The sequence below is a fragment of the Channa argus genome, chromosome 11 (genome assembly GCF_033026475.1).
Source record: "Channa argus isolate prfri chromosome 11, Channa argus male v1.0, whole genome shotgun sequence".
NCBI classification, from domain to species: domain Eukaryota; kingdom Metazoa; phylum Chordata; class Actinopteri; order Anabantiformes; family Channidae; genus Channa; species Channa argus.
In genome coordinates, this window is record NC_090207.1 from 1,329,962 (window position 1) to 1,342,006 (window position 12,045).

Consider the following 12,045-nt stretch of genomic DNA (forward strand, 5'->3'; position numbering starts at 1 on the left):
CATCACTATCACTTATTTTCACTGGAATGATAATTTAATGTTTTTATACTTTTGTCAGAATCTGTTTTATAGCCAAGTAAACACACATACAAAGATTTGATCCACAAATCCAGAGCAGAAAAATACATGAAGCATAATAAATAAGTTGGACATAGTCTCTCTAAAGACTGTCCAGCTGTAAAAATCCTGATGAGGGAAGACAGTGGTTGATGAAAACATTGACATGATCATTTGAGTCACTTTCACTTTTGTCGTTGCAGCGATTGATCTGAATCTGTGAGTGTGTTTTGTTCTTTTTTTGCTCTGGGTTTCTGGTTTTCCTCAAGAATGAATCCTTTCTGAAGTCCACCCACCTTCCATGGATGTTTTCAGAAATAGACAATTATAAAATGTGTTTGACATTAACATAGAATGTACATCAAAGTTAATGCAGTAAAGCTCAGTCATACAACATTATTTATAATGTAATAAAACATCAGGTCCCTATTAAATAAAATAATGACTTAGAAACTAATTCAAACTTAGTTATTGACTTAGTTATTTTTACTCACTGTAAGGTGGCAGGAATTCATTACTGCTGCTGCGTTGTAGAGGTTCATCATCTGTAACAATAGGCAAACAGAAATATACACAGTCATCCATTCTTTTATTTAATATTCATTTTTATTCCACAGCCAGTTTTCCCTATCAGCACAATCCTCAGACACTCTGGACTCTGCTTCTGTTCATCACCTGAAACATCAAGAGAAAGATTGTTGTTGCTGTGTAGCCTTTCACAGTAAAATGTACTGTGGGACATACAGTAGTTATAGAAAAGAATTAGCATCTTTCAAAACAGTCCCATTTTGTTGTGTAATGGCCTGAAATGGGAAAGAAAATCAGTTTTATTTCCTCAATTTAGGTTACAACAAACAGGTGAAAAACAAAAAATAGCAGCAAAAATTGATAGAAAATAAAAAACTGGAATTACTTGATTTGGTTAAGGATCACCCCCACATCCCCACTCCCAGAGGAGCACAGCTAATCTCAGGTAGGTGAACAGTAAGTCAGAAAACTGAAGATGGGACAGTATCAAATATTCACACATGAGAACACAAATGTCTTAGTGAAACACTACAGAGATTCCCAGAGTTTATCCTGCGACCCCCCAGTACAAAGTTCAGATTATGTGCGTCGAGCATCTGCTCTGTCCCAAATTATCAGGATTTATATATCAGGCATTTTTTTATGCTTCTGACATGGACCATCTCCCACTGTGTGTTACATGTGTGAAATGACAGCACCAGCCAAAGTCCAGATCTGATTTTCTAAATACTGTCCTATTGAAAATGAGGCCTGAAGGCTGGAGTCCACCAGTGCTCACAATCCAGTATTACCGAGCTTGAACAGTTCATTGAGGAAGAGTGTGCAAACTTTGTTTAGTCTAGATGTTCAAAGATGGTAGAACAGTACGCAAAAAGACTCAAGACTGTAATTAAAGCTGTGTAAATCTGCAAATCGGCTGCAGCTTTTTGTGTTTAGCAAATTCTCCACATGGTTCCTTAGTAATTTTCTTCCAATTCTAATTCAAACTGTGTCCACAAACTTTTGCTTTATAAGATGCTGCTGCATCTCTGATTAGTTTTTTGTGCCATGTCTGTAGTTTTTCTTTGCTGCCAGTTGCATCTGCCATTCATTTGCCTCTAATCAGTTAAGAAAGTTAGTGCCACTTCAGGAAGCCGAAATACTGAAAAGACTGCTTCACTTTGGATTTGTTGTATGAGGAAAAGACAGATGCTTATCAGCAGCACATCTCACAGACAAATCATGACATCAACATCTCAATTTTTGTCCCACCTCTAAAACCCACTGCATCTACTGAAAGAAAAAGGATTTACTTACAAGTGATCGCGCTTTTCTTTTTCAGACCTTCCAGTTCAGCCTGTTGTTGTAAGATTTTCTGTATTTGGACATGTGCAAATGTTTCTGTTGTAAAGCCGGTTGGTTTACTCTCACATGTTGTCATGTTTTCAGCAACCTGCAACACCTCAGAGACCTGCTTCTTGTCCCTGATGCTGAGAACAACAGATCTTCCTCCACAGCTCTGACAGAGATCCTGGATCTCCTTGTTTCTCTGTAGAAAGTTAACAACAGCTGGAGCTGTAGGATCTGAGTCCACAGTGAACAGAATCATGGTGAAGTCATTGACTCGAGAGCTGAATGTGTTCTGGATGGTCTGTAACTCTCCCTTGTCTTCATCAGTGAGGGGACCCACAGGTAGGACCAGGATGAAGGCATGGACCCCCTCAGGATCACAGAGGGAGATACACCTGAATGATTCCTCCATCACTGTCTCCTGAGGTTTTCCATACAAGGCAGGCAGCTCCACCAGGGAAACCCAACGTCCACACACCTCTCCCTGATTTTTAACACACTCTGATGAGTTGGAGGCTGAATGAAGCTCTGTCTGACCTAAAATGGCTTTGGCAGCTGAGATCTTCACTGATCCTCTCCTCCCACACAGAACCAGGTTTAAAGCTGGTTTGGAGCCTGTAACAGGATCAGTTTCTTGGTCTATTGTCAGATATCCTCCTCTGTTATCACTCACTGTATCTTCCATTTTTTGCATCAAGTCTTGCAGGTCAGTTTTTGAAAGATCCTTTTTATCAAGATTGATTCTGTGTTGCCTTTGTTTGCAGTCTTCAATGATTTTTCTCACTGACTTATTCTCTCTCTCTTCGTCATGTGTGATGACCACTGAGCATTTAAAAGCATCTTGATCAAACAAACTCAGGATGAACTTCAGAGTGTTTCTGTTCTGCTCAGTGAAATCAGAAGGTTTCACTAACAGCAGCAGAACATTTGGTCCAGGAGGACAAAGAGAGACACAGTTCTTCATCACTTGTCCAATAGCCTCCTCAGACAGACTGAAGACATCTGGAGTTTTCACTACTGTTAATGGTTTTCCTCTCCACTCTCCACTGGCAGCCTGACATTGTTTGCATGCAAAGACTTTAGGGACAGAAAACTCTTTTTTCCTCATGATGAAGTTCCCTAGTGCTGTTTTTTTGTCCTCACTTTTTCCAACCAGCACAATCCTGAGTCCATGTGCTGTAATTAAAAAATAAATAAATAGATGAGGTTTGAAAATGGACTTTTGAAACTATAATGATCATATTGTCTATTCATTCAACATGTTCCATAACATATGATTTTAGAAGAATCAATGGCAGTGATCAGAGAAGACTTTCATTGCCTCAGGTTGTTAAAAAATCATCCTTCAGGTCAATTTGAACCACACTGTTAGCTACAGACAGATCTGTTTAAACTGGTGCTTTGACATTTATTTGACCATTTACAAATTGTTGAGTCTCTTTCTTTACTACTCATGATATCAATTTACATTATCATCTAAAGTCTTACTATTAAAGTCTTCGTCCTTTGTGACGATGACCACTGAATATTTAACAGCCTCTTGACAAAAGATACTCTGGAGGAATTTCAGAGGATTTTGTTTGTCTCTGTTCCTCAGTGAAACCTTCTGATTTCAGTATCAGCAGCAGACCATTTGGTCCAAGAGGACAAAGACACACACTACAACATATTTTAGCTGGTCAGTTTGCTGAAGCAGCTCCTGAAATAATACAGTTTTTAAATAATTTCAATTATTTTTAAAAATGTATCCCTGTATTCCGTCCAAAAATTGGTTTAAACTGAAAAACCTTTTTAAAAAGGATAATGAAATCTCCTATAGTTTATCTGGAAAAAGGATAAATCAAAGCCTTCCCCGGGTGGGTGGTAGTGGTGCTGGTGCAGTACTACTGAACATTTAACAGCCTCTTGATGAAACACACTCTGGTAGAATTTCAGTGGTTTTCTCTGCTCCTCAGTGAACCAGAAAGTTCAACTACAAATCATATACAAATCACTCTCACTGCAGCTTTTCTACACAATGACACTTGGATTAGAACTAAATATTCAGTGTTGATAATGATTAAATTGCTCTCATCACTTTCCAAAAACTGTTTCTGTACTTACCAGCAGGTGAAACAGAAGCTGCATCTTCAAAGACTTCACAGCTCACATGATCTCCATTGTTCTCCTTCAGTATTTTGTCTATGACCGATAACAAGTGTTGATGTTCAAGGTTCTTGTGCCAAAACAACCTGTGTCTACATTTTCTGACTATGTCTCCTAATGGTGGATCAGTGGATCCTGAACTCTCCTCTCTGGGTGTTGATATCAGGACTGTTGAATGATCAAATGATCGATCACTAAAGTTTTCAAGAATTGACTGAAGCTTCTTAGTTTTTTCCTCAGTGAAGTCTTCAGGCTGTAGAACCAGCAGAAACACATGAGGTCCAGGAGCAGAGAGATGTTTAATGTTTTCTACATGTTCTGTCAGGCCGTGTAGGGACATGTCAGGATGCAGCAAATCTGGGGTGTTGATGAGAAGGATTTCTTTCTCCTTTAACCCTCCTCTGACTCTCACACAGTCGTGTGGTTCTTCATCAGTGTTGAACTTAGCTTCTCCCAGTATGAAGTTCCCCACTGAGCTCCTCTCAGACCAGCTGTTCCCCAGCAGAACAACCCTCAGCTCAGACACTGTAATGATAATTATTTAAATAGTAATTGAAATGGCATAAATAGTATAATAAAATTTCTGTACAGTTTACTATCAATTAACTTTTGTCCCAATGACTTCATGACTTTCTTTATGAATAAAAATGAAGATGAATTGAATTGAAGAATTCACCAGATCCTCCCCCCAAATATTACAGATAGATCTTCATGTATGATATACATATTAACATCTGTTAATATCTGTGCCACAGTGATGTGACAACAAGCTGAGGCTGCTTTGTTCACATTTGATATATCCACAGTCACAGGTCTCACACTTTCTCTCTCTCATACAAACACACATCATAGCAGCTTTGTGCTGGTTGCCTCTGTCTTTGCTGTGTGTTCTAGCAGCAGACAAATCTTACAGTACATGGACCAACACAACAGTTGGTGTTTGTCAGTACTAGTTCACCAGCTTGGTGTGTCATGGTCCTTATATGAGACAGGTGCAGGTTTGTTAAAGTGAAGCACAAACTGAATGCTAAACAACATTCCTACAGTATGTGCAGGGTTTCTGTTTAAATATTAACAAGCAACAGGAACTTTAGGAAGATTTAGAAGGATCTGGTGAATTCGTTCTCTAATAGCTACAATTTTATTTATAAAGAAAGTCATGAAGTCAGTGCTGCTCAGAGTTAAGGGAAAACTAGGCTCAACAGAACTATGGCTCTTAGTCAGCCTGGCTACAGTGCTGAACAGAAACCGGGGGTTGTTCTTGTTTTCTTCTATTAATGAGGAATAATATGTTGTTCTGGCATCACTGAGAGCTTTTTTGTACATTTTTAAACTATTTTTCCAGGCTAAATGAGATTCTTCTAAATTTCTGAAACGCCACTTCCTTTCTAACTTTCGTGTTTCCTGTTTTAAGTTGCGTGTTTGTGAACTATACCATGGAGATCAGCTCTTCTGGTTTACTGCCTTCTTTTTCAGAGGGGCAACACTATCGAGTATTGTACGTAGTGAGGCTGCAGAATTATCAACAAGATAATCTACTTGTGCAGGAGAAACATTGAGGAGACTACTTTCCATTGTATTAACATATGGTGAAGCAAATGATGAAAAAATAATTTCTTTAAATTTGTTCACAGCATTTTCAGATAAGCAACTGCTGTAGTGGAATTTTTCCCTAAATGCTGTTTAGTCTGTTATTGTAAATTCCTCCAAAACACAACACAATGTCAACTTGCCTAGATAAGCTCCAAAGTTACTGAAGTCAGTCAGCTGTGGGTTTGTAACTGCTCTGTCTGTTAATGCTGCTGCCTGTTTCTTATGATGTTGCATTGTTATTTTCACCATCTGTACTGTCTGTTATGTTGATGAGCCCACAACAAATTTCACTAAGGAGACAAATAAAGTACATCACTATCACTTATTTTCACTGGAATGATAATTTAATGTTTTTATACTTTTGTCAGAATCTGTTTTATAGCCAAGTAAACACACATACAAAGATTTGATCCACAAATCCAGAGCAGAAAAATACATGAAGCATAATAAATAAGTTGGACATAGTCTTTCTAAAGACTGTCCAGCTGTAAAAATCCTGATGAGGGAAGACAGTGGTTGATGAAAACATTGAAATGATCGTTTGAGTCACTTTCACTTTTGTCGTTGCAGCGATTGATCTGAATCTGTGAGTGTGTTTTGTTCTTTCTTTGCTCTGGGTTTTGGGTTTTTCTCAGGAATGAATCCTTTCTGAAGTCCACCCACCTTCCATGGATGTTTTCAGAAATAGACAATTATAAAATGTGTTTGACATTATCATAGAATGTACATCAAAGTTAATGCAGTAAAGCCCAGTCCTACAACATTATTTATAATGTAATAAAACATCAGGTCTCTATTAAATAAAAGTTATAAACTAATTCAAACTTAGTTATTGACTTAGTTATTTTTACTCACTGTGAGGTGGCAGGATTTCATAACTGCTGCTGCGTTGTAGAGGTTCATCATCTGTAACAATAAGCAAACAGAAATATACACAGTCATCCATTCTTTTATTTAATATTCATTTTTATCTGCCTGCTTGGGACATGAGAATATTAAGACCAGTGACATTTCAGTCAGAGGTCCTGGATGGTGTTTGAAAGCTGAAAAGCCTCTGCTTTGTTCTGGGTTCCAATTTTTCTGACATTTTGGCTCATTTTCATTTACAGACCTGATTAAAAGTACGAGGACTGAACTCACTTGATGCTGCAGACGCCATGATGTCACTGCTGGAAGCACCACAGACTAGTTCAGCTGGGGGAAAAGGAAAAGTAAAAAATGTTGTTCATCTATCATTCATACACAGACTCAGGTAAAACGTAGAAATTATTTAACTTTGTTAGTTTGATAGATTTCATTTGAGTTATTGAATATCTTAAATTGGACTTTTTTATTTGGACAGCAGATATTTAACACTTTATAGAAATATTATGTGAAACAGTGATAATGTAGTTTTAGAATTACAAAAATTTTATTTTAAAAAAGTCTGACATTTATGACATCAAATACATTATTATAAGTTATTTTTACCTGGTTTTTACAGATATGTTATAGGAACATTGCTAAATTTTATGTAAAATTAGGATTTTTATCACATTAAGTTACAATAATTTTATATTTAATATAAATGATCATAAATCTTTTAGGGAATTTTCTGTTATTTGCCTGGTTACAGTAACGTTAGACCACATGTCCTCTGTCTCTAACATGTCCTCTAAAAAACTAATCACCGCTGATTTTAACACCGATCTGAAATAAAACACTTTATGAGTGTGGAACCGAAACAACCTGCGACTTTTTACCGTTTTCATTTCTGTTTAACCAGTTTAAGTTTATTTATAGTTTTCCTACATGTGAGCAGCTGTTTCTTTGCTCCTGAAATGTTCCGCGTTTCCTCCGTAACTTTCAGCTGAGTTGGTGAAGTTTGGCTGTACGATGTCACCAAATGAACCCGAACACCGACCTGAAGACAGAGACACCGAGGTCCCTCCGTTTATTTCATGTTTCTATGAGGGAAACAGCTGAGATTGTGTCTGCGCCATTAGTCCTGGACGAAAGTGCAAGTCAGAGAAAACGTGGTGGATCAAGTTACAGATTCCGAAACGATAAAGTCTTTTAATACATGTTTTAACTCTTTGTGTATTTTCATTCGTTCTGTGAAACTAAAATGACTTGTAGTTTTTTATTCTCCACTGGTCCTTGATTTGGTGAAGCTCTCTGCAATTTCTAACGGTACATGTCCAATGATCAACTCGGACATTGCAATGACGCCACACACCAGCAAAGCAGAGACGTTAGTTCCTAAGACTTGGGAGTACGGACGTAACGTGCGCGGAGTAGTCGCTGGTTGGTCATGTGATATGACGTCGCGACTTCCATACTCTCAAGTCTTAGGAACTAACATCTACCAAATGGCTCAAATGGCTTCACTCAGACATAAACTTGTATGAACATATTTCCAACATTCTGATTACATGGTCTCTATATCACATTGAGTTTTAAATTAAACAAAATGTACCGAAACAGTTTCAACAAATATACATGAAATAAAATGGTAAAAATAGTCTTCTTCTTTTCCTTTGGGCTCCATCTAACTCTGTCCTCTGCATCCTCTTCTCTCACACCAACTAACTTCATGTCCTCTCTCACTACATCCATAAATCTCCTCTTTGCTCTTCCTCTAGACCTCCTGCCTGGCAGTTCTCTTCTCTGTACTTCTCCATCAGCATCCTCAAAGCAAATACTGCATCTGTTGCTCTCTTTCTAGGCATGAAACCATATTGCTGCTCACAAATGTTCACCTCTGTCCTTAGCCGAGCTTCCACTACTCTTTCCCACAACTTCATTGTGTGACTCATCAGCTTTATTCCTCTGTAGTTGCCACAAGATCTTGTTAAACAAACTAGTCAGAAACTCTACTGCCACCTCTCCTAGACACTTCCATACCTCCACAGGTTTGTCATCAGGACCAACTGCCTTTCCACTCTTCATCCTCTTCAACGTCCTCCTCACTTCACTCTTACTAATCTTTGCTACTTCCTGCTCCACACCAGTCACCTCTTCTACTCTTCGTTCCCTTTCATTTTCCTCGTTCATCAAATCTTCAAAGTTCTCATTCCATCTTCCCATCACACTCCTGGCACCTGTCAATACATTTCCATCTTTATCTTTAATCACACTAACCTGCTGCACATCTTTCAATCTCTACCTCTTTGTCTGGCCAACCTGTACAAGTCCACCTCCCTCTTTAGTGTCCAACCTAACATACAAGTCCTTATATGCTCCTTTCCTCTTCATCTTCCTCACCACCAGCATCATTTTACACATCACCATCCTGTGTTGTCTGGCTACACTCTCCCGTACCAATACTTTACAGTCACTGATCTATTTCAGATTACAACGTCTACACAAGGTGTCGTCCACCTGAGTGCTTCTACCTCCGCTCTTATACGTCACCATATGTTCCTGCCTCTTCTGGAAGAAAGTGTTCACTACAGCCATTTCCATCCTCTTTGCAAAGTCAACCACCATCTGACCTTCTGTGTTTCTGTCCTGAAGACCAAACCTGCCCATAACAGTCTCATCACCTCTGTTCCCTTCACAAACATTATGCTCTGCATCACTTCATCTAACTCACTCCAGAATTTCTCCTTCTTTTCTAACTCACATCCTACCTGTGGCGCAAAACCACTAAGAACATTGAACATCACACCTTCAATTTCCATCTTCAGACTCATCAACCTGGCGGATCAATACCAAAAAATCGATATTTCGATTTTGACCGCCAATTTTTAAATATCGATCCTCAAGTTAAAAGATCGATAATTTTCTGTTTATTTATTAATATTTTCTCTGCAGTCATATCCGAATGTTTTCTGCTCCTTCTACATCAATTTGTATATTATTTGTGATGCACCGCATAGGAACTACTTTTCCTTCCGCCGATCCGCCCCATGATCCACAATCTTGAACTAAACTTCTTCGACACTTGCTCGGCCGGCTGGTGGCTCCGCCTCCAAACACAGGCAGCATTTCGGACCGAAATGTATCATTTGTATTCACGGACTATTTCGCTGTGAACGTTCTGTTTCGACAGAGTTTTAGAACTAGGCAAAGTGTGTCTAATCCATAATTGGTTTTAAACAAAGGGAAGGAAATACAGATGGGTATATAAGACATACGTGTAGATGAGGGCGAGTCATGGATATCAAGTGACATAAACTGTTCACCTGATAAAGAAAGTGTCATGCTGTTGTCATGGAGATAAGTCAGAACGTTTTATTTGAAATAATGAAAATGTTAAAAATGCCAATAGGTTGAACAATGATTTTGTTGTCGTTTTAATGTTTTTAATTATTCCCTGTAAGGGCTCACGTGATTGTGTTTCATCGTAATCAGATGACAGAACACTCTGGATATCGGATCGGATCGATATCGCGATACTAGCCAAGGTATTACTTGGTATCAGATCGAATCTGAAATCACTGGTATCGCCCATCACTACTGTCTGATACTCTAATCACCTCTAGAACGTTCCTCACAAACTCCTCTTTCAGTATAACTCCTACTCCATTTCTCTTCCTATCTGACCCATGGTAGAACAACTTGAACCCTGCTCCTAAGCTTCTAGCCTTGTTACCTTTCCACCTGGTCTCCTGGACACACAGTATGTCCACCTTCCTTCTCTGCATCCTGTCAATCAGCTCACTAGCCTTCACTGTCAAAGTCCCAACACTCAAAGTCCCTACTGTTAGTCCTACAGTCTTGGTTATCTTCTTCTCTCTGCCTACAAACACACCTTCCTCCTCTCCTCATTCGACCAACAGTAGTCCAATTTCCACTGGTACCCTGTAGGTCATTGTTAACCCGGGCCCTGACCGATCTGGTATGGAAGTCATTGTCATGATTCGCATTTTTAATTTGGCATGTGTTTTACGTCAGATGCCCGTCCTGATACAACCCTCTGCATTTATCCAGACTTTCGACTGTCACAAGAAGACACTGGCCTCTGCCCCCTTGTGGTTGCATTAGCAACAGAACAGAACAAACTAATATAAAAAGGGAAAATGTATTATTTGTTAGGCTATGATATTAAAACAGTTCATTAGTTAGTGTAATAGGTTTAAGCATTAGGACTCAGAAGCACAGACACAAGGGAAAGGTTAAGAAAGTTTATTCATAATAGAAATAGAACAATGGTGATGGAGAATGGCTGGGGAGTCTGATTGCAGGTTGCATTAAACTGAGTGAGGAGGGGAGTCTGAGCAGTGAGAACAAAAGATTCTGCTGATTATAATAGATTTCTTCAGAGGGGCAAAATGCAGATGGTCAAAAAGGGGCTTAGTTGTAGCCGGAGAGAGCAGGAGAAGCACATATGGTGCAGTTGGAGGAACAAGTGAGTGGTAGCGAGCCAGATGAAATGGGGGAAGCCAGAGGAAGGTTAAATGTAGATGAGCAGATTAGTAGAGAAGAGAAGGATGATGGCTTACCAGGGATGAGAGGCAGGCAGACAAACACGCCTAAAACCCAGTAGTCAAATATTCCAAGGTTTAAACAACAATCCAGAGTTAGTAAATAGTAGGGAACTTACTATACTGAGTAGTTGGGGAAGGAATCTGGAAGGATGGATAACAGACAGGCAGACAAACTATCAGAGAGGATGAACACGCTTTGGTAGATTTGGAGCAGTGCAAATAAGTTACAATAGCAATTCCCTCCATGGCACGACCCACACTTTTGCAATTAACTTCACTTTAGCAACACACACACACATTAAGCAGACACAATAAAATACATGTCCCGAGGTTTTATTCTGCTCCTGCCGGTATAAGCTCACACCAATGAATGTGAGGGTTTATTCCCAGAGTTCCTTGCTCCTTGCAGCTGAAGAGCAGGTATATTCAGATTTTATCCTACCGCTCAAGCAGGATTTCCTCAGTTCACTGTCCATCCAAGGCAAGTCAAATGCTGTCCACCTCAGTGTTCATCACTAGAGATCCATCTTTAAATGAAGTCCTCACAAAAATCATACATCAAAAAAACCTGACCTGCATAGCAGTCAGAAAGAATCATTGATGCATCTTAAAATTAAACTGTGCATTTCTTTTCCGTATAATTAATTTCCACGAGAGAAACAAATAAATAATTTAAAAAATAAATCCAGAAAAAATGTAGTTCTCTTACCAAAAGAACCAAGATAAGAACTCATCTGAAGCCTCACAATGGCAGCAACATGGCACCAAGGACCAGCTACAGCCAAAGAACTGATATGAGTGCATTGATCCTTTCACCAATCATGGCATGTGCATACACAGAATAATGCTCAAATCATATTCACATATAGCAGCATTCCGGTGAGACAGTTACATGGTTTCTTGTAGACCAGGGGAAAATCAAAACTGTTGCTCTAGCTTAATGGTGTCTGCCATTAACCTTCAGCTACCATGAATTTGC

The 12,045-nt window shown here is 39.0% G+C and overlaps 1 protein-coding gene across 11 annotated transcripts in view; it reads right to left on the reverse strand.

Annotated features, from left to right (window-relative positions):
- The window catches only part of LOC137135790 (uncharacterized), a 191,457-nt gene that overhangs the window by 34,099 nt on the left and 145,313 nt on the right, over positions 1 to 12,045 (reverse strand). For 4 of the 11 annotated variants that reach the window (XM_067520366.1, XM_067520367.1, XM_067520368.1 and 1 more), the window contains 3 exons: positions 4,018 to 4,584; positions 1,882 to 3,090; positions 552 to 602 (listed from right to left, as the gene is read on the reverse strand). In XM_067520366.1, the coding sequence (XP_067376467.1) occupies positions 552 to 602; positions 1,882 to 3,090; positions 4,018 to 4,584 (1,827 nt within the window). Of the gene's footprint in view, positions 1 to 551; positions 603 to 1,881; positions 3,091 to 4,017; positions 4,585 to 6,507; positions 6,559 to 6,792; positions 6,847 to 7,443; positions 7,863 to 12,045 lie in introns of those variants that run through there. The other 7 variants (XM_067520369.1, XM_067520370.1, XM_067520374.1 and 4 more) reach the window with 5 other exon arrangements.